Raw genomic sequence first — 24082 nt, 5'->3', positions numbered from 1 at the left:
CTGGATCGCGGATCGAATGCGGATGCAATCGCCCGTGTCTCCTTGCCCTTTCGCCGCCGTCATCGCAGCCCATCGCGGGGCTTCCACATTGCCAACCATCACCACCTCTGCTTGACACCGGCACTCCCGCTCCAGCATCGGCATATCCGCGGCTGCCAAACTCCACATCCGCCTGCTCCCCTCAAAGCACACCAACCTGCTGTCCCTTGGAGAGCAAGCGCAGCCAGCCATCTCGCTCGATAACACGGCATAACTCCCTGGCTTCAGCCAACCCCAAAAGCCACACCATGAGCAAACTCAGGTACGCCGCCGCCGCCGCCGCCTCCTGTCTCTTCGTGCATAAGGATATCCCATCCCCTAGGAGTTGTGTCTGAATATCCTGCAATATTGAAGGAGGTCGCCCAGCGGGGTGAACCGAGAGATGATGCTATCGAGTCTGCCATGTGGGCTGGCCACAGACTCTGGCCCTTCCAAATCGTCTCCCTCGGCCAGCTGTCTTTCGGAACACGATCGCCCCACGCGGCCAGTCCAACCTAACCCAGCTGTCCCGCTCCTCCTATCCAGATCCACCGAGATGGCAGCCCTAGAGGCGATGGCCATGGAGATCATGGTCACGGGCAGATCCCCAAACTTTCGCGGAAGCCTGCTGCACAGGTTCGCACACCCACCTCGCTGGAAGCACGCTATAATTACTTGTTGTTGCCCTTATGTCCCTTGCCAACCAGGCAAGCGGTGCGAGCGACCGAGACGCAGTTGTTGGAACTGCTGCTGATGGCGTTGAACTAACATCCTGCCTGTGCTTCCCGCCGCCGAACGATCCCACTGCCAAATGCGACCGTGTCCATTGTGTCTACTCTCTGCTACTCTCTGCTACTCTCTGCTACTCTCTGCTACTCTCTGCTACGCTCCCCTCCACCGGCGGCGCACTCAACCACCAAAACGATCAACTCACAGATACAACAATTGGGCTCAGTCCGCTGGGTATCCGACAAGAACCGCAGAGTTCTTGGAGGAGCAGTATCAGCGTCCCAAAAGCTCCCCTGGCAAGCAAAGGACAACTCCCCAACGCGGCAGAGGCCGCCGGAGTTCCTCCAGCACATCAACGCCTTCGAGCTCGCTCCCAAGCCCATCTCCGCAGCCACACTTCGCCTCCGGTAGCCCAAGCGCTCATGGCCAAGCTTCAAGGGCTGGCAGTCGCAGCGGCGAATCGGCCTCAAAAGCCAGCTCGCGAACTTCTCGAACCCCGAACTCCTCGACAAAGCAGTCCCCTGGATATATGTCGGCCTCGCTTGCTGCTTGTGGGGGGCCATCAATGAGCACGCCTCAGCGGAAGCCACAGGCAGCTCGAAAAACATTCCCCAGTGCTTCGCCAATTCAACACCCAACCGCGATCGCCACATCGCCGTCGGCAACGATCCCAGACCGTCACCGCCCCGGCGCCACCTTGACTTTGCCATCAGTCTCACCATCAGTCTCGCCATCAGTCTCGCCATCAGTCTCGTCGCCATCCCGACCGCAATCCATGGTCGGTTATATCTCCATGGCGGCGTCCCATCCTATTTACCCAACCATATCGCCGACCATAGTAAATGTACCAAAGGCGCCACCAGCAACACCCACACCTCTGCGGCCCCGAGGATATGGGCCAACCTCTCTCATGGCGCATTTCGCTGGCGGAGCGGACGACACGCGCTCCGTTTCAAGCAGCTCCAGCTCCAGCTCGGAATCGAACAGCGCCGACGATGATGACAGTGACGGCAGCGCTGACAGCGATGCCATGTCACGCGACGAGGAGCTTGGCGTTAGACACATCCACGATACCAGCCACGATACCAGCCACGATACCAGCCACGATACCAGCCACGATACCAGCCACGATACCAGCCACGATACCAGCCACGATACCAGCCACCACAACAGCCAGGGCAGCGTGAAACAGCAACCAATCCCTCGGTTCTCCATCAAGATATTGCCACCAACTCGACTCGAGACCAGTCCCATCGACCATAGTTCGGAGAGCGATGAAAGCGAGATTACCGAGTCGAAAACAGCGACTCCGCGCGAGCCCTTCGTCCATGATCATCAAGATGTCGCGTGGAGCGATTCAGGGGCGGCTGACAACAGCTTTGACCATGTCATGGACGACTATCCTTCTTCGCCGGAGGGTCCGAAGCGTGGCGCGTCCGTCGAATCGATTGTTCGCAACGAAACAGACGGCTCGGTGGCGACAAGCTCTCAGGCGAGTCCAGTTCAACTGGCTGAAAGCGAGTCCGAGCTTGAAGACACAGCCTCCCAAAGCAAACCTCCTGGAGATGTTTCGCTCGGCAAATCCTCTGCCTGTGCGACCGAGCTGTCGCAAATCAACCCACAACACGAGACCGCGTCTGATGTCAGCACTTTGGGACCCAAGACCCGTCTGGCCCGAGATCAACCCGAGATCGAAATCAAGGCAACAGGCCATGGCGAACCGAATCAAGGAGCAAGAGCGCCGGTAGTGTCTAAACCCGGGCCTGAGTCCGCGCGAAAGCTGTCCACGCCAGCCAAGGCACAGCCGGTTGGTCGCGTGACAGATATCGAGTCATCGATCTTTATGAACTTTTTCCAAAGATACATCGCCGGTGGCTCCCGTCGGCAACAGACCTCTCAGTCTCACTTGTCCGCGGACCGGAACGGAGAGTCGCAGAACAAGCCGCAAAACAAGCCTCAGGACTCAAAAGAGATCTTGGACCAGCTGTTCCTCGGCAGCAGCAGTAGCAGTAGCAGTAGCAATGGCAACGGCAATGGCAGCGGCAGCGGCAATGGCAGTGACACGTCTGCTACAGCTGATACCCACAGTCAGAAGAAACAGCAGCAGCAACGAAATGGGCTACCAAAGGGCAGTACTGGCGCTTCGACTTCACTGCCTTCGGACCCTCCGCGGCTTCAGACCGTCTTTTCGCCACTTTCGTCTGCATCCGGGACGGCCCGAGATCACATCTCCTTGGCGGCGGATGGGATCGTCAAGTCAGAGGTGATTGTGCCGGGCACGCCAACCAGCATACACGCCGAAAGAACCGGTCGCTACAGCGATACCGAAGCCGGCGAGCAGGTGCATGAGAGCAGCCCTGGGGACTATGACGAGCCTATGGCCGAATATGCTCCATCGCTCTCTGTGGATGAACCTCAGGGCGCCACTTTACATGCCACCCGGGCCGATTCTAAGTTGCCCGCGGAGACTGCCGCCGCAATCAACCAAGCTCCGTCCAAAATTGTTGGCGAGCCAGCAGCGCACCAGCCATCCCAAGCAGCCGAAACAGCCGAAACAGCTGAGCCATCAAATATCGTGAAGATGGAGGTGGATCTCATCTTTACCGAGCCACAAGCGCAGGAACTATCCGTCGATGGCCTCGCTCCCAAACTGAGCCGACCCCGAGTCCACCAAGAGCGGCACGGGATGGATGTGGATATGGTAATGCTGGTGACATGCCCGCCAGATCCACCACTCGTGCAGAAGCAAGATTCGCTGCTGGTCAAACCGGTGGCGTCGGTGGCCGAGCCGGCGTCGCAGAATGCCTTTGATGCTCTGCGCGAGCCGCCTCTGCCTCCTGATCGGCAGCAGACCAACGCCTGCTCAAGTGCCAAAGCCTTCGATGAGTCATATACCCCTGCGGTAGGGAGCCCCAGAGACTTGATGGATACTTTGACGACGCCAGAGGAGCCCTCTGTCGTTCACCCCGATGCCAATCCTTTGGTCGAGTCGGCTGGACCGGCAGACTTTGCGTCCACTCACTTGGCGCCGAAGCTAGCCGCCAAGGATATCGAAAGCAGCAGCGTGCTCGCTGAGCAGCCGGGCCCGTGCCGCATGGTCGCGTCGAGCTCTGCAGCTCCGAATCTGATGCTGAATCCGGCTATATCACAGGCCCCGAAGGCGAGCGTCAAAGTGCATCATAGCGATGCTGAAGCACATATACCAATCTCCGATCTGGATCCGTCTATACCCGTCAGCCCAGCCAGCCCAGCCAGCCCAGCCAGCCCGGCCACGTCGCTCTCCAGCGAAACCGAGTCTCACAAGAATCAAACCCCTTCTCCCAATCGGCAGACTCTGCTCAGTCAGTTGGGCATGGACAGAGAGCTCCATCCGTTCACCCAGCCTGCCCTGTTTGGCATCACGGACCAAGATGCCAGTGTCGACGTGGAGTCCCTCGGCGATCCAGCTTCGACCATGGACTTTGAGTTTGATGATATCTTGGAAGGCGAGCACGCTGATCCTGATCGCGATTCCAATTCCGATTCCGATTCCGATTCCGATTCCGATTCCGATTCCAACTCCGATCCCGATCCAGATCCCGTTGACGTCGATGTCGGCATCGATGGACACGGCTCACTCAAACGACCCGAAGCCGATGGCTCCGTCGGCACCAAGGTGGCCGGTGCGAGAGAATTGCCGAACTGCAGATCAATCGATGCCACGAAAGTTGTTGCTGGAGGACAAATCTCGGCTCAACACAGTGAGCTTGCTGACGTAGATGCGCCTGGCGAGACACATGACCGAGCCAATCCAATCGATACCGCCGCGCCAATAGAGTCCAAGATCCCACCAGCACTGTCATCAACTCCAGCATCACCTTTGCCAACACCAACGTCACCGCTCCCAGCACAGTCATTACCAGCGCCATCTGCACCTACATCTGCATCCGCACCGATAGAGCCTGCCGAGCCAGAGTTGCTGCGGAGTTCAAATCTCTTTGCAATGATCTTCAGGACAAAACCAGAGGTGCCCTTGGAAAAACAGCCATCTCAAGCCGGATCACGAGCGCCATTTGAACAGGTGTTGGGCCACGATGCCGTGTCCGCAGAAGCAAGAGCCGATGCCGTGTCCGCAGAAGCAAGAGCCGATGCCGTATCGGCAGAAGTAACACCCAATGCTGTCTCGGCGGAAGTAACTGCTAGGACCGTATCGACACATCCAACTACCCCGCCATCCATAGGGCGAGCAGCTGACGAGGCCTCGAGCTTTGACGTTATGGCATTCTTGGCCCTGCCTCCAACTCGCGATGTGGTACCCAAAGCCGCCGAAGGTATCTCGCCGGAAGCTCATATGCAAGTAGAATACGCGAGCGACGTTGGCCGGCACCCCCAGCAAGCTTGGCCGGCTTCAGCGAGCCTGACCGTTGCAGGCAGCACTCCGCCGAACTATTTCGCCATCCCCACCGATGCCGCCCCCACCGACGAGGAGTTGATGGATACAATGACCGAAGTGAGAACGCGCTTCATTCACGATACCAACGAGCCTGCGCCATCTGCAATGCAAGCAGCTCCAGACGCAACAGTGGCCGAACGAGAGCATGGCGATGACAGCGACACCAGCTATCCGACGAACAGTGCTCATAATGATGAATCGGCTCTGATCAATGCAGCTCGATCGTCGGCCATGTTCGCCGAGAACCGAAAGCGCCCACGCAACCTGGACCACGGCTTTCATCGCGAGGGCACAGATACTCAGGCCCAACAAACTCTCGGCACATCCAAAGTCACAGCTGTACCCAGCATGCCGAACCCACCGAGTGTGCCGAGTGTCCCTAGCCCACCGAATGTGCCAACTGCAGTGAGCGCCGCAAGCAATGCAGACATGGATCCGAACAAGCTTGAGTTCGAGTCGAATCCCTATGCCGCCTTCAACCTCGTGGATCCCTTCCAACTTACACAGCTACCGATACCCCTCTTAGACGAGACTGTCGTCCCCGCTGTGGATCAAGCACCTACGTTGCCTGGAATGGAGCCCTCGGCCGAAGCTTTGTCGGGCGGGGAGAAGCTCGGCTCACGGACGCAGCAGCGACGCAAGCCACAGCCAAGAAAACCCAACCCCAAACAAACAGGGGCAAAGGCACAATCGGCGATGAAGAGGAAGCGGCGGAAGCCGTCTGATTACGAGAGCGAGTCTGAGGAAACCGAGGCTGAGGAAACCGAATCCGAGGAGGCCGAATCCGATGAGCTCGAGCTTCAAGATAGCGATTCCGAGATGTCTGAGGTCGAGTCCGAGGGCGTATTTTTCGACGAAAGCGACCACGATGACAGCAACTCCCAGAACAACAATCGCGCCGAAAGTGATCATCCCGAAGGTGATCAGGATGAGCCTCGGACTTGCCGGGACGACTCCATGGCAGCCGGCCACCCAGGTAGCAAGTCACCTCTGCGCCGATCTCCATCTCGTGAGTGCATCAAAATCGAGACGATGATTGACATTATCATTCCAGAACGGCCAGGATCGCAACGGCTTGCGCAAAAGCGTGCCAGTCAACATCTACAAGGGCTCAGCGACCAAGAGCCAGAGTCCGGGCAGCCAGGCCCATCACAGCCCGAGAAGCCGGTCAAACGGGGGCGTGGGCGGCCAAGGCTTGAAGAGTCGATGAAGCGGGGACGGGGACGGCCAAGGCTTGAAGATTCGGTGAAGCGAGGACGAGGACGACCAAGGCTCGACGAATCCGCAAAGCGAGGGCGTGGCCGCGGCCGCGGCCGTGGTCGACCGCCAGGGCGAGGACGAGGGCGGGGTCGAGGAAGGCCCAGCCAGAGTGAATCACAGCCGGCCTCGGTATACACCCATCAACCGCAAGACGCACCGGACTTGCTGGAGCCGCTGATAGAGCCGCCGATAGAGCCGTTGATGGAGCCGTTGACGGAGCCGTTGACGGAGCCGTTGATGGAGCCGTTGACGGAGCCGTTGATGGAGCCGTTGACGGAGCCGTTGATGGAGCTGCCTCAGTTGCCGGACAAACACCACCCATCTCATCCAGCAATGCCGAGACCAAAGCCAGCGCCGCCGTTGGAACTGATCGAGAGGACGTCGAGGAGACCTGGCCTTCGAACGCGCATCATTTCTCCGTCTACAGCCCAACAGTCGCGGCTGTCGATCGAGGACACCTCCGACGAAGATGGCAGCAGCCACACCTCCGAAAGAGAAGCCGACGAGCAGGACGACGAGTACCAAGACTCGGACGCGGCTGTGGAGCTGGTGAAAGCGCACACCGACACCAAGGCATCCAAAAAACCACCGCCATCCCAATCGAGCGCCAAGCAACCCCAATCTGGCGCAAAGCCCCCCAGGTCGGCTGAGAATCGGCCCTCGCTATGGACCATCATCGACCTCTCGTCCAGCCTCTCGAACCCGCGGTCGGCTTCCTTGTCGCATGGCCAAGCGCTCGCGTCTCTTGGCAACCGCACACCGGGCCTCACAGCTGCACGATCGTCCGGGTCGCTGGCCAGCCTGTCAGGACAAATGCTAAGCACGCCACAGCAAAGCGCTGCGACCGCCTCTTGGCCGGTAGCAGCCCAGATGAATATGTCCAACCTGGACCACGCTGTGTGGCCTGGGTACCTCCCGAGGGATGGCAATGTCAATGTGCCGCCGGTGGGATACCCACAGCCCGCGATCGACCATCTGATGCATGCAAAGGAGCAGGCGGATCTCATTTCGTCCATGAAGACGCGGATGGAGCAGCTGGAACAGCAGAACCTGCAGATGCAGCAAAGCCTGGAGATGCTGCGACAGGCACAGATGCAGCCGCAAGGGCACGAGAATCCTCAAGCGATGAGCCCGCAAGGACACCCGAGTTGGCAAGAACACCACAGCCCGCTTGCGTACCAGCCGCCGGGACCGCAAATGTACCCGACCCCGCAGATGCCTCACGGCCCGGGCATGCTGCCCTGGCCAGCGCCGCATCATCCGCAAACGCTGCACTGGCCAGGGTACTGGGATGCGCCGATGCTGGACCCGCAAGTGCACCAGGAGATGCAAATGCTGCAGCACTTGCACCCGCACCAGAACCACCGGCCGATGTGAGCGCCCGCGGTGGCCGGCAGAATCAGTACAGCAGATCGGATGTGATTAAAACGTTTGTGACATACGCAGAATGGAGTGCAATCCACAACGAGCTGCTGGTGTTGGTGGTGGTGGCGGCGATGGTGGATACGGGAGCGGTTGTGGCAACCAGATGGCCGCGCCACCGGGCTTGTGCACTCCCGTTCAGCCGATTTGCCGCCCTCAAGGCCGACCAAGCGCGCGGAACTTGGCTCCACAGGCAGTCCGAGTGCAGTTGTGGCCGGATGCGCGGATGTGCGGATGGGTCACGGGATGTGCGGTAAATCGAAACGACGGCAAGTCGGCGGCTCGTCGGCTGCGAGCCCATGGGTGCAAACCGATGTGCTCTGCAATAGCGTGATAGCACATCGGCAGAGATGACAGGCCACCATCGTTAAATGTCATCGTTAAATGCCATCGCTTAACACCATCGCGTAACACCATCGCTTGACACCATCGTTCAACGTCGTCCTGCGCTTCCGCCAACACGCCGTTGCAGTTGATGGGAACGCGGTAAAACTGCACGCGGGCACACAATGGCCTTCCAACGGACTCCACGGCCGCCCGTTTCCTCCGTCATTTCTCAGCAGCCGCCGAATATAACATCGAGTCCATCCCGTCACATCTCATCGCATTCCATCGCACCGCATCGCACTGCACCGCACCGAATTTTATCACACTCTATCTCATCGCGTCCACACCCCGTTCACACCTCATCGACCCTGTCCACGCCTCATTCGAATGAGCTCCCTCGCTGTCTATCGCTATGCCGGTGCTGCCGTCGCCGCATACGTCGCCTACCGAGTCTTGAGCTCCGTTGTCAACCACGTCGCTACTCTCCGGCGGGTCCGACGCATCTCCCCGAGCCACAAGATCGCCCACCAGTTTATCAATCCTCTGAACCGTATCTTGAGCATGGTATGTGGTTGATATCCGACGGAACTTGCCAGTCGGGTTCTGTTGTGCTTGTCTGGCTCCTGTCGCTTTGCAGCAGGTACCCCACTCCGTCTGCGTCCTGTATCTGCTTCTTTCGAACGACATGGATGGTCACATCTTCTCGCCCTTGCCATATCGCCATTGAGTGGTCAGCGCTCTGCTCTGTCGCTCCAACACTCTGTTCATCTGCATTGGCTGCCGCTGCCGCCTGTCACCAACACCCTATTCAATGCTGTTTTCGCTCCAATCCACCTCCGTCTGGCTCCACCGCCAACGCTGCGTTTCCTTCGCAGATAATCCCAACCGATTGGATGACCTGGCACGAAAACTGGGAGTGGAAGAAGGGCTACAAGCAGTACCGCGAATAGTAAGCGGCCCGTTCGCATCGCCCTCGCCGTCGGATTGCACCAGCGGCATCATTCGGACAGCAGAGTCGCCCGTCCTGCTGTCTCCAGCCCAGTCTGACCAGCGGTGCTCTTGAACACGTCCGTCCCGTCCCGCAGCGCAACCGACGATCTCATCTTCAGTGTCTTTGGCGGCAAGAAATATGTCTTTGTGGCCAACCCTGACCTCGCCAAGATCATCTTTGATCGTCGCGAGGACTTTCCCAAGCCTACGGTGAGCTTTGCCGAGTGTTCGTCTGCCCTGCTGCACCGCGGTCAACCCATAGCGCCACATCGATGCATGGGCCAGTCCCTTCGCCAAGCACCACCCACCTCCGTTACAGCACTCTGGCACCGATCCGTTTCACCCACACCCAAGCACTCGTGCCAGCCTTTTCTTGGTCTCCTGGAGCTGACTCGCCGCTGTTCCAATTCGCATCGACTTTGCCATAGGAAATCTACGTCCTCCTCGACATCTTTGGTATGCGTTGTGCAAGCGGCGTCTCCCTGTCTGCCATCCGTCCTTCCGTCTGCCCGTCCGCCCATCCCTCTCTCGACCTTCTCATCACATCGGCCAATCGGCGCGAGTTGAACTGCATCGATCCACGGCCTGCCCGTTCGACCATGGCACTCGCAGCCCACAGCCGAGTCCTGGCCCTGTCTCTGACGCCGCCTCGCTTCCACAGGCCCCAATGTCGTCACCACCGGCGGAGAGATATGGAGACGCCACCGCAAGATCAGCGCCCCGCAGTTTTCTGAAAAGAACAACATGCTCGTGCACAACTCCACCATCGACGTCACCAACGAGATGTTCAGGGCCTGGGACGCCGCCGCCCAGACCACCGTCGACGGCAAGCGCGAGACCACCATCGTGGCCTCGGACGATGCCATGAACCTCGCGCTCTCGGTGTTCTCCGCGGCCGCCTATGGCAAGCCCCTCCAATGGAGCCAGGACGAGGCCACGATCCCCAAGGGCCACAAGATAACGCTCAAGGCATCGCTCGAGATCATGTCGCACCACTTGCCTGTCTACCTGATCCTCCCCGACTGGGCGTATTCGCTTCCATTCACGGGCCTTGCCAGCATCAAGACCGGGTTCAGTGGTATGTTGCCAGGCGCCGCCTCCCCAGAGAGTGCAGGCAATGCCAGGTCAAAGGGCTGCGCGGTGGTGAATCGAGAGCAGGACGAACAATTCAACCTTGGACCGCAAACAGGCCAAGCAGAGTGGCCCACCTGCGCGGCGACAGAGATGATATCTTGCAACTGGAAATAGCCAGAGATGCTGCAACTGGAAATAGCTAGGGCGCATCGACTTTGCTTGATTGACCACCGCTGATTCGGCCATGCCGCCTCCTCCCTCCTTCCCTGTGTCTCGGCCTCCGCCAACAGAGTTCGTCGTGTACATGAGAGAGTTCATTGCGGATGCCAAGGCCTCGGGCCAGACCAAGACAAACCTGCTCGAGAACCTCGTCTGTGCCGCCGACGAAGACATTGGCAAGCTGACCGAGACGGAACTGATCGGCAACGCCTTCATCTTCATGTTTGCGGGCCACGAAACCACCGCCAACGCCCTGACCTTCACGCTCGCCATCGCTGCTTACCACCCCGAGGTCCAAGACAAGCTGTTTGCCGAAGTCTCCACCGTTCTGCAGGGCCGCGATCCCGAATACAAGGACTACTCGAGCCTCGTCTACACACAGGCCGTCATGAACGAAATCCTGCGTCTGTTCCCGCCCGTCACCCTGATCCCCAAATGCACCCGCACGACCCAGCAGCTCGGCAACTACACCATCGACTCCGACACCGAGGTGTACATTGACGCAGCCACGCTCCACCGCAACCCCAAGTACTGGGGGCCTGACCCAGACGGCTTCCGGCCCGACCGCTTCCTCGAGCCCTACAACCGCAATGCCTTTGTGCCCTTCAGCGTCGGTCCGCGCGCCTGTCTCGGCCAAAAGTTTGCCCAGGTCGAGTACGTCTGTGCTCTGGCTCGGATCGTCCAGCGCTACAGTTGGCGACCCATCCCGGGCGTCACCGAGGCCGAGTGCCTCGAAGCCAAGAGCTTGATCACCCTCAAGACGATCCGCCCGCCGCGCGTGATTATGGTCAAGAGGGAGTAAGCCTTTCCCCCCTCTTCCCATCTACATCCTCCGATCAGCGCAAGAACAGGGAGAAGGAGGCGAAGGGAGAACACAGTGCGACGAGCAGGAAGCACCCCATGTGTTTCTGAGGACGGAGGCCAAATTCTTTCCCTATCCACAATAAACACTTTCATTTGTTTTGTATGTACACATTGATTCCAGAAGCGAGCCAGAAGCGACGCAGAAGTGGTGAGCTTGCACAGGCCCACTCCTTGTCCGCTGACGGCCTTCCTCTCGCTCGTCTACGCATCCATCCAGCCAATTCTGTGTATGCGAGGAGACCGGTTTGATATTCTCATGCTTTTCTCGTCAACAGCGGAGAGTCAAAGGCAAGGAAGCACATGCAGCCCAGAAGAAATGAAGGAAAAGAAAACTGAAAAGCCAGACGCAGACAAGCCGAATCAGACAAATGAACCAAGTGTGTGAGACAGACCGGTCAAGAGTGGGAAAGAAGGGCAAGGAAGAAGGAGAAGGACTGGGAGAGGAAACAGCATCAACAAGAAAGCAATGGCAACAACACATATACAAGCACACACGGCGACCACGCTCGCGCGAGCCACCAGAGGAGAGACAGAGTCCTCTCCCGTGTTTCTCACGGATGGGTGGTCCATGATCAGTTCTTGTCTCGAGGCGGGCGACTCGATCGAGATCCCGATATGTCAGAGCTGCTGTCGAGACTGCGCGAGTAGCCATGGTGGACACTGCCGCTGCCACCGCCGCCACCTCGACCTCGGCCAGATGACGACCGCGAGAATGAGCCGCGGCCCCGGCTCGAGTTGCGGTGCTTCTGTTGCCCATCGCTGTGCTGACGCCGTGGCAGGCCGCGAGGTGCATCCGTGAGGTCCTGGTGAGGTTTTTCAGAGTCTCCCGAGGCAGGCACACTGATCTCGGGTACAGCCACCGCCGCGCTGCTTTCTCTACTTTCCGCGGCAGCGGATGTGGTTGTGGTCGTCGCCGCTGGCGCTGCTGCTGTTGCTGTTGCTGTTGCTGTCCGGGGAACCACCGATCGTGTCACGGTCATGTTGGAGATCTTGCTCGTCGTCGAGATCAGCTGGGTCCGATCGCTGGAAGCACTGGCGCGGCGGTGGCTGAGGGATGAGGCCGGGCGGTGAGTCTCGCCGTCAGTCCGGTGCTTCTGCGTCGCCGGTGCGCTGCTTGCCTCGCTCTTGGGTTGCAGCTTAGAGTCAACCGCCCCATCGGGCAATGCTTCAGTCGCAAGGCTGGCGCTGGGCTGTGTCGAGTTGTACGAGTACTGGACCTGGAGCTTGCTCGGGCCGACTTGCACGGTCGTCTTGGATGCTCCATTCTCGTGGCCATGTCCCTGCCCGGATCGAGGCGCCTTGAATCTATCTTGATGGGGACGAGCGGCGATAGTCTGATTCGTCGGCCGCTGTGCCGAGACGACAGAATCAGACTGGACCACAGCGGCCGGACCCGACTTTACGCCCTTGGCGGTTTCGGCGACAGCCAAGCCCGGGTCGCTCAAGGCCAGGGAAGGCCCCGAGACCTGGTCGCTCTCGCCACGAGCTTTTGCGTCCGACGCCGCCACATCGGAGGCGGCGGGGTGGTCGACATTTGCACCAGACTGAGCAGACGCTGTCTCGATATTGCTCGAGGTTTCGACGCGGACCTGGAAGGCAGCATCACCAATGCACCGAGACCCTCAGTATAGGCAGCAGCATATTGTAGCAGCATCAACCAAAGCCGTCACAGGACCCATCACCAGAACCAAAGAAAGACCCACCTCCGAGGATGCGTGTCCAGTCCACTTGGGCCCATGCTGGCCGGGGGGAACTCTGCCATGATTGGAGCTGTGGCTCGAGTTGGAGTGCTTGCGTTGGTGTCCCCGTGCAAAGTTGTTGCCATGGGCAAGATAGCTCTGGTAGGCCGGATCGGCCGGATCAATCGGCGGCGGTGGTGGTGGCATGTAATGCTTGAACGAAGCCGGATAGAACGGATAGGGCGAGGCCGAAAAGGCTGGACCTGGATACCCTTCGTGCACGGGGTAGATCGTCGGCACAGCACTGGAGGTGGCTACGGTGCCCTTCATGCCAAGCGGCCCCATCTTGGGCGCTCCGAATTGAGGGTCGGGCCGCACGATGGGCACAGAAGCAAGCGCCAGCGTCGCGGGCGATGCCGACAAGCCCGCATGCGGATAACGGCCGCCTTTGGTCTCGTGCGGCAAATGGTGCGAGCCCGCATCGTGATGCTTGGACGAGTGCGCGGGGTGCATGCCAACTGCCGAGAGCCCTGGAGCTGCTGGCGATCCCGACGAGCCAGGATGGGGTTGTGGGACCATGGCCGCTACCGGCGGAGGGCCAACGATCCACTGGCCATAAGGCGGAGGCGGCCGCGAGAACATTTGGTGGGGAATGAGCACATATTGTGGCGGGAAGCCCGGCGGCTGTACGCCAGGGATGCCCGGCGGGTTGTACATGTCTCCATAATGCGGGGCGTAGCCGGCCGTGACTGTCGGTGGCTTGGTGGACACGACCATCGGAGGCATGCCCACTATGGCCATCTGCGGAACGGGATGCGGGCCCAAGCTGCCCATGCCGTGTGGGCCGATCCTAGCACCGTAGCCATTACCAGGGCGAGGTGCACCGCCGTGCAGAGGCTTTTTCTCGGTGGAATGTGCGTGGGCGTCGTGAGCATGTGGCGCCCCGAGTCGCCGGTGGCCCGACGAGGATGGCCCGTTGGAGTGCGTCGTCGCTGGATTGATGTCATCGTAAGGTGGGTTGGGGGAGCTTAGCAGTGCCGAGCCAACGCCGATTGCAGGGATTTCGTTGTCTTTGACGACTCGCTCCAGGTTGCCGAGGATGTGCGCCGGAATGTCGGCGTCGAGATCGGCGATGCTGTTGTCGAAGCCATCTGGGGAGTCGGTAGGCGCGGATACATTCTCGGCTGCGACGCTGGAATCGGGCCCAGTCGGCCACAGTCGACTGATTGGAGGTTGCGCCGATGTGGTGGTTGTGTTGTCGAATGAGGCGGGCGATGACGAGCTCGGTGCAGCACGCCGACTTGCGGCTGGCCAAGTGCCGTCAGTCTGGCCTGGGACCCGGGGTTGCTGCGGGGGTGAGAGCTGCCGCTGCTGCGATGAAACTGAAGCCGCGGGAGGTTCGGAGGGCGCGTCGCCCACACCACTCGTTGTGTCGGTGCAGTCAGCCTCGTCGATGCTGTCGGACACGATGAAGGTGAGCTTTTTGCTGCGGTCGACTGTGCTGGGAATCGGGATCAAGTAGGACCCATCGGCGCTGGCTGTCTGGCCAGGAGCAGCGATTGCGCCCCCACTCAGAGCAGAGTCGTGGCTCTCGTCGCGAGATGCCTGGAGCTGGCCAGAGTTTGCAGAACCCAAATGTGCAGACCGCTCGGCTTCTTTGGTCGGGGTGGTCGGCACAGGCGATTGCGACTGCTTTTCTCGACCAAGCACGTCCTTGGCCGCAGTACGTGTCCGCTCAGGCGCCGAGTCGACGGTCGGGTGCTGTTCGCGAGCCGCCTTGACGCCGTCGTCGCCAGACCTGGCCGACGATCGAGGCTGCCGTTCTGACTCTGACCGTCCAGAACGGGAAGTTCCGCCAGAACCCTGTCGCCGACGTTGTGAGTCGGAGCCGGCCGAGTTGAGCCGACCAGGCGTGCTGGACTTGCGTGAAGAGCCTCCAGGGCTGGCGACTGCCGACGATTTGCTGGTATCTCGGTCTCGCCAGTTGTCCAGCTCCTTGCGCTCCGACTGCGCGGCGGATCGTCGTGTCCTTGAGCCCCCTCGGCCTTTGCTCTGCTCAGACGACGGCTGGCCGCGACGAGGGCCAGACACGGCACTTTCCACCTCCATCGCATGGTCCCCTGATCCTAAGGACACCTGCGGTGCGGAATCGCCGCCGACAACCGCAGTCAAAGCCGTGTCAGGGGCCGCGTTGCGAACAGGCTCGGCTCCGCCTGTCTCTTGCGAGGGTGCAGGGAGCAACTCGGATGAGTCCGTCGTTTGGTGAGAGTCAGAGTCCGGGGATTGTGTGCCTGCGCCTTCAGCCAAGGCCAGCGCTGGACTGGGACGCCTCTGGTTGCCTGTGGCTCTTGTGGGCTCCTTCTTGGAATCAGCCGTGTCAGCGTCATCAGCCTGGGGCGAAGGGCCATCGCGTTTGATCATCAGCTTCAGATGACCAAGGACAGAGTCAAAGTCTTCGATCTTGAGGGCTTGGTTGTTTCGAGACGCCGCACCGAAGGCCGTGGACGACGAAGCGGAGAGCTCTGCACGGCCGCTCGGCTTGTCGGCATGCGATGCATCCTCATTCATGGCACTTGGAGAGCCAGGGGGGTGAGCGCCATCGACAACAGCCCGCGGCTCAGCCAAGCTGCCGTCGTCGTCGTTTGGCGACACGTGCTGTTCGTTCCGCAATATCGTCACGGAGCGAGGCGACTTTGCTTCGCTATCGGCAGAATGGTTAGGCGGGGCCCCGCGGTCCTCGCGGCGCCAGGCGCTCGTGCCCGTGCCTTCGTTTCTGGAGTCTGAGTCGACCGGCGGTCGGGATCGGACGCTATCACCTCGAGAGCCCCTCGCATAGCCATAGTCGGAACGGCCGTATCGCGGCTCGCGTCGGTGGTCGTGAGCGGCATACTGGTCATCGGGAGGCCGGTCATAGCGACCAAGTCGCTCGTAGCGGTCGTGGCGGTCGTATCGGTCGTGGCGATCGTAGCGATCATGTCGCTCGTATCGGTCTCTGCGCTCGGGCTGGTCGTGCCGGTCGTAGGGGTCGCGGGGGTGATCGCTGGGCTCCCGGGAATCGTGGTAATTGTGGTGATCTCGCGCGTCGTGTGAGCCCGGCTCGTCGGGCCGACTGGAAGAGGCGTCCCGATTGTGCGGCGGACGTTGATCGTTGTGATAGGGACGGTGATGGTCGCTCGCTCGATCATCGTGGCCATATGACGCATCCACATGGCCCCGTCGGCCGTCATATCGGTCGTCGGCGTCGTACCGCGAGCTTGAGCCCCGACGAAACGAGTTTTGTCTCCAGTCTCGTCGGTCGTACGAAGGCTCTCTGTAGCCGCTGCCCGAACTGGAGCGGTAGTCCTCTTGCGATCGGTACGATGAAGAAGCCGGAGTCCAGTGGGAGTCACGGTATCGACTGCGGTCGCGGTAGCCGTCATCGGGATAATCACGGTCGTCGTACCGGCGATGCGTAGTTGAGGAACCGGACTGCCACCGAGACTCTGAATCTTCATGTGCGCCCGGATCTCCGTCGACACTCTGATCGCGAGTTGGCTCGAGGGGCTCGCCTTTTTCGTGCGAATCGGCAGCTGCTGGACCAGAAGCGGCCGAGTCGGAAGCGAGAGGAAGCTCCTGGGAAGACAGCGGTTTGGCGCCATCTACAGAGACACGGCCGCAGTCGCCACAGAGGCTGGGAGGTCAGAGAAGCGACACACAATAGAGATCAAGCCGTGCGCCACCAGACCCAGAGAGACGCGACCCACCATCGATCGAGTCCTCGAAAACGGGCATCTTGGTGAAATCCATCTCTTCGTCGTCGACCCAGGTCAGATGCTCGTGTTCTTCGGTGAGTCTGGCGAGCAAGAACGACCATCACAGAGATGCGTTAGTGATAACGTTTCAAATCGACGGGAATTGGGGGCCGAGCACAGTACAAGGCAGTCAACAGGACCGATACTGACTCCTGATCGTTCTTGACCCGAGCTGGGTCGGCCGAATCTAGCAGGATGAATATGGACATGATCAACAAACATGGACCGAGACGTTTGGATGCAGAAGCGAAATGAACCACAATCTACCTCGAGGTCGAGAGGACGCCTGCGTTGTGTGCAAAGCCTGGACGAAAGGAAAGACGGCGATCGCATCAGCACATGGAGGATGAAAATGATCGGCGAGCACCGCAAGGATGCAAGCGACAACCAAGGCTGAATCCCGTCCGACAGACTCACATCAGGCGCTGACTTGGAGTCCGCTGGATGGTCCGATGAGCTCGGAGACGAAGACGCGATCGTGCCCCAGGTTTTAGCTTTGGGGGCGCTTGGGGGAGCGGAATCGGGAGCAGCGGGCTTTACCGGCTCCTTGGGCGATTCAGTGCTATGTGCGGCTGCCGAGGCCGCCAAACTGAGCTGGACGGCCTCGACCCGATTTTCACGTCGGAGACTGGGTAAATCAACGGGTGGAGGGGCAACCATCATGGCGGACTGCAGCCTCGGCTTGGATGAGCCCGGGGTGTGGTTGTTGCGGGAAGCTGTCGAGGATGATCATCGAGAAACAACGAGAAATTAGCATCCGCGATGTACAGCCGACCAGCGCGAGCACTGCGCAAGGGCACAAATGCCAAGTGCATCGACGGAACGAAATAATCAAATGCGAAAGGCTTTGTAGGAAGAGTAGATGTGGATGGGGGGGTGGGGCGATCGTCGCAGATATTGAAGTTGCGGCCAGCAAATAGCAAGGGACAAAAGGGAAAGCCGATGCTGCTGGATTATACCGCTGGATTATGTCACTGGATAATGTCACTGGATTATAACGCCGGAGAATGCCGCAGAGATCCAGCAGCCCGTGATAGCTCCCGAGTTGACGGAAGCGGCAAGCGGCAAGAGGCCTACCATAGTGACCAGACGATACCAGACCGCCAGGCTTGTGCGAGCCCACTGGTTTCCCCGAGGCCGCGGGACCACCGGATCGTGAAGACAGTTTCGAGCTAGCAGGGAAAGCCCCGCTGTTGGACTGGTAGTGGTGGTGGTGGCCGCCCGAGGAGGAGGGAAGAGGATCCATTGCTCCGGATATCATGAGTGACGTTCACGGATGGCAATCGACTGCGTCAGGCAGGATGGCGAGTCCAAGGAGGAGGGCCGGAGACGGTGTGCGCGAGTGGACCGGCCAGCGATGGGTAGACAGCCAAAGAATCCCAGAGGCAGGCAGGCAGGCAAGCAAGCAAGCAAGCCCCACAGAGGAGCGCAGGTTGAACGGACGGCCCAGGCAGGAAGCCGGATGGACGAGATTAGGCAGAGAGGTGAGTCGCAGGAGCGGAACACGAAAGCTCAGGCAGGCAAGCGCCAGCCGCAAAGAGGGAGCAGCCAGGCAAAGGAGTCCAGCCAGAGGACGAGGCGGGCGGTGAAAACTGAAGGGCAAGATTAATGGTCGGGCGGCGACCTGGCGTATCAGCAGGCCCGCGTGCAGAAGGCAGCTCTGTCCGCAGAAGGCGAATCAGGGAGAATGGCGGCGACGGAGCGGCAGAGTGCAAGTCGGCGGACATGCAGCCGATTGCAGTCGACCGGCCTGCTTGAATCGCGACCAAGACGGAGACCCCGAGCGCCGAACGGGTCCCCCTCTGAGCAGGGTGAAGACTGGCTCCTGGAAGCAGGAATGGGGCGGCATCGGGACATGCACAACGAATCAAGGAATATGGAGGGGAAGGGAGGGGAGAGGAGGAAGGAGAGAGAGAGAACAGAAGCACAAGGAGACGAAGACAGACGGAACGATGGGAGGGCGAATGGCTTGCGAAGACAGAGGGCGGCGACGTACCGCTTGCGTCCAGACAAATGGATAATAAATAGCCGTGAGGCGGGTTGAGTCGAACAAGTCCGATGGCAATCGCTGATGATGATTGTTGATGGCAATCGCCAGGTGTCGAACTGCGGCAGGACGAGACCGTTCGGAGGCGATATCGCGGCGGCGAGCCCACGACACTGAACCAAAAAAAGACGAGACCAAAAATTGCGGGGAAGCCTGTGCGAATACAGCCGGTGGACACGAGGCCGAGAGGCAGGCTTGGGGGGCGCGGGGTCGGACGGCGGACGACCTGGGTTGCGAGATGGAGAAAGATGTTCAGGAGCAGCCGGCGGGAAGACAGAGGTCTTTTGAAGACCAAACGATCGCGCCTGGCGGGCATGAGTCAGCGGATCGACGCGAGGGGGGGGGATGGGACGACGGGTCAGCGGCAATGGATGGGCCGATGATGGATGTGTCAATCGATGTGCAGTCGGTGTGCAATCGGTGTGCAATCGGTGTGTCGACAAATGTGCAGTCGGTGTGTCGACAGATGTACAATCGATGTGTATACCGCATCGGAGGTGTAAAGAGCTGTGCAGCGGATACGTCGACAGATCGATAGGCGAATGCATAGCACGGCCGATGTGTGTCCATGCAGCAGCCAGTCCGAAATGACAGCTCCACAAAACAACAATAACAACGACAACGATAACAACAACGACAGCGATAACAACAGCGACAACACTCGTAACAATCAGCAGCCCCGAGGATTGTCGCCGTTGACGGTGGGCGAGACTGATCACAATGTGTATTCGGGATCCAGCAGGACAACAGCGCGGTCATCGACCTCAAACATGGGATATGTCCCCGCCGTTTCACTCATTTGATTTCACTCAATATCCCTTGATTTCCATTCTTGTCTGCCGGTGGCGAGTCCCCTGGCTTATACCGCATCATTATCCACTTGCATCCCGCCAAACTCGTTCACACACTGGCCGAGCTCCTTGGTATACCAGGCATCGTACTCGCTACGACACACCCGCTCCATCAGGGCCCCGAGGCGGCGCTGGGCCTTGCGCTTCAGGCTCTCGGCGTTGACGCCCTTGGTATCGCGCTGGCTTGTATCGTCCGACTGCTTGTGGCGGTCCCGAGCAAGAAGCGCCGGGAGGGCATAGTGGGCTGCCTGGAAAATGAAGAAGGCGTCGTGGCTCCGCATGCCGCTGATCTCCGTCAGGAACGATCGGCCACCCTGCTCGGAGTGGGCATCGCCGACGAGCATGATGGTGTAGATGGTGTCGATCACTTGAATCAGCACCATCGGGTCGTGGCTCGGCGGAGTGGGCGAAATCAGGGCCTGCATGAACAGACAGAGCATCTCGACCGCGCTCTGCTGAACCAGAATGCTGGATAGATCGAAGCAGCATCGGTGTCAGTAAACGATCAGGCTAGGTCAGGCTAGGTGAGGTTAGGCTGGGCTGGGCTGGGACATATCATGACCACAGTTTCCCGGCGGCCCGGAGCGGATTCAGACCACTAGATCCCAGCGCGGACCGACAGCAGCAGCCACGCCCACCGCCAGGGCATCCCGCACAAACACCGGGCATACGCACTTGATGTGATCAAAGTTCTTCTTGACGACAATGTTGTGCATGGCCGAGAAGGCATCCAAGCGCTGGCATTTGTATCCCTTCTGCACGCCGAGACCGGATATGATCACCAGCAGAGACTTGATCATGCCCTCCTGGCGCCGGATCACCTCGTCGACCTGGGCAGGGGTACCGGCAAGGATGTTTTCGACCACGACAAGGGCTTCGCCGCGAATAATGCGGTTGTTGGCAATGTTGAGGCATCCGCTCAGCAGATACGGCAGTCCCGAGTCCAGAACCATCTGCAAGTAGCATATGGTCACGAAGTGGATCGAGATCGTGGGCAGTGGGAGGCGATCAGATGGAGTGGTGCGAGAGGCACGAGAACACAGTCTGTCCATCGACGAGGCGGCCAGCCCGACACAGCAGCGGTTGACATGCCGATACCACGACATTATCCTCGACAAGGTGCAGCAACACTATCCAAGTGCCACGCCTCAGCATCTCTGACACGCGCGATCGCACCTGGAGCTCGAGCGGATCATCCTTGGATGTGATGTTTGCAAAGATCTTCAAGAAGGCGGCGATCAGTTGGCCGTAGTCATCATGCTCCAAGTCACTGTCGACGGCGTGTTTGTACTCGTCGAGCAAATGTCTGGGTGCACCAGAATAGAGTGAGGCCAGCGGACAGGCGGGCAGGCGGACAGGCGACGGATACTATGGCCGCACACATCCTCTAACCGTGGCCAGCTTGCCAACCCTATCACCTTTGGCCTCGACACCATGGCAGCAACCTACGCGAGGATGTTGTTGAGGGTCTTGCAAAATTCGGCATCAACAAGCTTAAAGTCCTCGGGCTTGACCTTGAAGATACGCTGGAGCGCCCACGCACACTCGAGCAGGACCTGGGGATTTCGGGTCTCGCAGAGGATTTGATAGACAACTTGAGGGATTTGCGATACCTACCCAAGACCCGCGAGCCGTGTGGCACCGCACCGCCAACGATTGAGATGCCCGAATAAATCGATTACACCGAGTCAGCAGCCATGGGAGTAAAGACAACGGGCGAAAACCAACCCAGCGCGTCGCACGCTGCCGCACTCACCGCATCCCAATCGAGCCCCTTGTAGCGGAACATGTTTGAAGCGGCCCAGGCGGCAATCTCCATTGCCAGAGGGCGGTCCTGCTGTCGCTTAAAGTCGCCGTGCCAGATGTGCAGGATGTCGTAGAGTGCCCGTTTTGTTTCTAGAACGAGGTTACGGAACTGCTCGTTATCACCGCAGATGTTTCCGAGAGCCCACGCGGCCTGAGGAGACGAGGAAGAAAGCGCCGCGAGTCGATTGTCGTGGACAGCGACGCCGAAAGGAGAGCGCCACAACAAAGTATATGTGCCGAGAATGTGACGAGCGATATCATCGACATCAGCAGAGTTCATAGAGGAACAGACAACCGGGAAGTGGTCAGAAAGGATCCATGGCTACGGAAGGGCACACATGGATTGCATGTGGGAGGTTGGAATGTGGCCGAGTCCGCCCTGTGGGGATTAAGATCGCCGTCACTCGATCGGTCAACAAACCTGCACTCGAACGGCCCCATCTTCGTGCGTCAGGAGGCTGGCTAGCGGCTCGATGAAGCCGGCATTGACGATCACCGATGTGGTGTCGGTGGATCCAGCGCACATGTTGGTGATGGCCCTGGAGATTCATGTGATGGCAACGGTAAGCACAAATGGCAGACACAGCTGCTTTCGAGGCGAAGGTATATTCCCGATCAGTCGTTGGGTGGCGATAGTGGTAGGAACCGATGCCTAACCGCGGCGAGGTTAAATGGCAAAGCAGACTCGGCGGTACTGAAGCAGAAAAACCCGACAGCATTAGCCCCCAAAGTCATGTCAAGCGACCGATCCGTTGCGGGCCTGGATGTCACCCGCCCGCGTCCAAAACGCCAGGGTGCCCCGGCAAGACCCGGGGAGTCGATTGGAGCGACGCGGGCGGCAATCGGGCATGCGATGGGACAGAGCAGGATCCTACCAGCAGCAGCCAGACGGCGCCAGAACGGCCGGAATTACCATTCGGTTTGGTACTGCATGTCCGGGATGCCCAAGGCATCGAGAAAACCAGAGCGACAAGGCGCAGTCGTTGTTAACGCGACGCATCAGGTGGACCAGCGGCGAGGGCCGGACAGCAACGAGAGGGACGAGGACCCCGATCGGGTGGGAGCGGCAAAAGACGGGGCAAGCGGGCATCGAGGACGATGGGGGAGGAGCGAGCAAGCGGACGCTACCAGCAGATCCGAAGAAGACGAGGGATCGACGAGATAAGACTTCATAGTTTCGAGGGCGATGTTGATGGACATGACGTCCTTGGCGGCCTTGTCGACGTCCTTGAGACACATGTGCTTGCGAATGACGGCAGCGGCCCGGATGTTGTATTCCGAGACTTCAGATTTGAGAGCAGCAGCGATGCTCTTGATGTCGAGAGCATCCTGGGCGTGGCGGTAGGGAGATAAAACCATACACCGAATATATGGTTATAAACGAGGCGATGGATGATGCGATGGTTGATACGACGGCAGAGGCTCAAGCATGTGGTGGCGCTGGCGGCCCCAGATTCGCACACACACCCAGAAGTCTCTGCCCGATACAAGGCTTCGATGGAATCAAATCGTATGGTGTCGCGACGCAGGAAATGTGGGGGCAGAGCGGCTTTGAGGAGGAACACGGCTTACCTGGTCAATGGGGGCGGCGCCGCTGAGAGAGACTTGGGTCGAAAACTTGCGGTTGATGAGAGCCAAGTCCGCGTCGGGCTCGTCGGCCTCCCGGCGATGAGCGACGGCAGTCCCGGTGTTGTAGAGGATATCGTTGTCGTCGTCCGAATACTGGGCATCGGAGTCCAACTCGCTCTGGAAAGAACCAAGCATCGAGAGGGATGCAGGCTTTGCAATAGTGGCCATGGCGAGCAGAGGGCAAGGAGGGAGCAGGCGACTGCGAAGCGATGTGCAGAGAGCAAGGAGGAAGAGGTGCCAAACGATGAAAGAACAGATATCCGATGGATCGAACAGCGCCTGAGAAAGACCAGAACCGACAGAGGCACCTCAAAGAGAGAAAGAGAGAGAGAGAAATGAGAAATGAGAAATGAAAATGAAAAATGAAAAATGAAAAAAAGGGACACCTCTGCAAAGAGGGGAGAGAATGGTCGGCCCACGAGGATGTCGAGAGAGGCCGAGGGCAATGCACCGAGAGCGCAAAAAGCGCACATCCATATATCCACGGCGAGGGCCGAAGCGCAAACTGCGACGCCGCCCTCGCGTTGGATCGGACTTGGGTCCAGCCAAAAACAGACAAAGTGGTCTGGACTGGCGGCACGGGAGAGCCGGTGCAGCGAGGGATGCTGGCGGGAGCGAGCAGGAGAGGCCGATCGGTGGTCCTGGTGACGGCGCACGGTCGATCGATACAACGTCGACATCGGGGGATATACAATCGACATGTTGGGGATATGCAATCGACATGTTGGGGATGTGGAATGGACATGTTGGGGATGTGGAATGGACATGACGGGGATGGGACCAAGACCGAGCGAGCGAGTGAGCGATCCGAGACCAAGCGACAGCCATGCAGAACACCATCAAACAACAAGTCAAACAGCGATATCAAACAACAAGTCAAACAGCGATATCAAACAACAAATCAAACAACAAATCAAACAACAAATCAAACAACAAATCAAACA

General features: G+C 59.4%; 5 protein-coding genes across 5 annotated transcripts; 3 read left to right on the top strand and 2 right to left on the bottom strand.

Annotated features, from left to right (window-relative positions):
- Positions 1-96: 96 nt before the first annotated feature.
- Positions 97-4487, top strand: BJ171DRAFT_573201 (uncharacterized protein; the record flags this gene model as incomplete). The annotated part of the gene is made up of 3 exons (XM_053113704.1): positions 97-301; positions 565-654; positions 955-4487. Coding segments are annotated over exons 1-3 (3636 nt in total), but the record flags the coding sequence as incomplete, so codon positions are not given.
- A 2220-nt stretch (positions 4488-6707) lies between these two features.
- BJ171DRAFT_533614 (uncharacterized protein) lies at positions 6708-7883 on the top strand. Its single transcript, XM_053112800.1, has one exon. It carries the CDS (start codon positions 6725-6727, stop codon positions 7814-7816), a length of 1092 nt encoding a protein of 363 aa, XP_052962021.1. The 5' UTR covers positions 6708-6724; the 3' UTR covers positions 7817-7883.
- Positions 7884-8426: 543 nt separating this feature from the next.
- BJ171DRAFT_449479 (cytochrome P450) lies at positions 8427-11413 on the top strand. Its single transcript, XM_053108205.1, has 6 exons — positions 8427-8752; positions 9064-9137; positions 9274-9388; positions 9607-9634; positions 9840-10256; positions 10543-11413. The coding sequence occupies exons 1-6, from the start codon at positions 8576-8578 to the stop codon at positions 11271-11273; spliced, it is 1542 nt and encodes a 513-aa protein (XP_052962020.1). The 5' UTR covers positions 8427-8575; the 3' UTR covers positions 11274-11413.
- Positions 11414-11431: 18 nt separating this feature from the next.
- BJ171DRAFT_313336 (uncharacterized protein) lies at positions 11432-18171 on the bottom strand. The gene is made up of 7 exons (XM_053107110.1): positions 17883-18171; positions 17223-17521; positions 17073-17109; positions 16956-16992; positions 16758-16846; positions 13039-16652; positions 11432-12924 (listed from the first exon to the last, which is right to left on the bottom strand). Exons 1-7 carry the CDS (start codon positions 18064-18066, stop codon positions 11908-11910), a joined length of 5277 nt encoding a protein of 1758 aa, XP_052962019.1. The 5' UTR covers positions 18067-18171; the 3' UTR covers positions 11432-11907.
- Positions 18172-19538: 1367 nt separating this feature from the next.
- Positions 19539-23672, bottom strand: BJ171DRAFT_533608 (armadillo-type protein). Its single transcript, XM_053112799.1, has 9 exons — positions 23082-23672; positions 22638-22838; positions 22423-22436; positions 21931-22048; positions 21460-21660; positions 21153-21316; positions 20880-21009; positions 20379-20656; positions 19539-20171 (listed from the first exon to the last, which is right to left on the bottom strand). Exons 1-9 carry the CDS (start codon positions 23304-23306, stop codon positions 19712-19714), a joined length of 1791 nt encoding a protein of 596 aa, XP_052962018.1. The 5' UTR covers positions 23307-23672; the 3' UTR covers positions 19539-19711.
- Between the last annotated feature and the right edge of the window lie 410 nt (positions 23673-24082).

The sequence above is a fragment of the Polychytrium aggregatum genome (assembly GCF_025602895.1).
Source record: "Polychytrium aggregatum strain JEL109 chromosome Unknown BJ171scaffold_91, whole genome shotgun sequence".
Classification (NCBI taxonomy): domain Eukaryota; kingdom Fungi; phylum Chytridiomycota; class Chytridiomycetes; order Polychytriales; genus Polychytrium; species Polychytrium aggregatum.
Note: the sequence above shows the minus strand (reverse complement) of the source record. Positions and strands in the feature narration are given on the sequence as shown.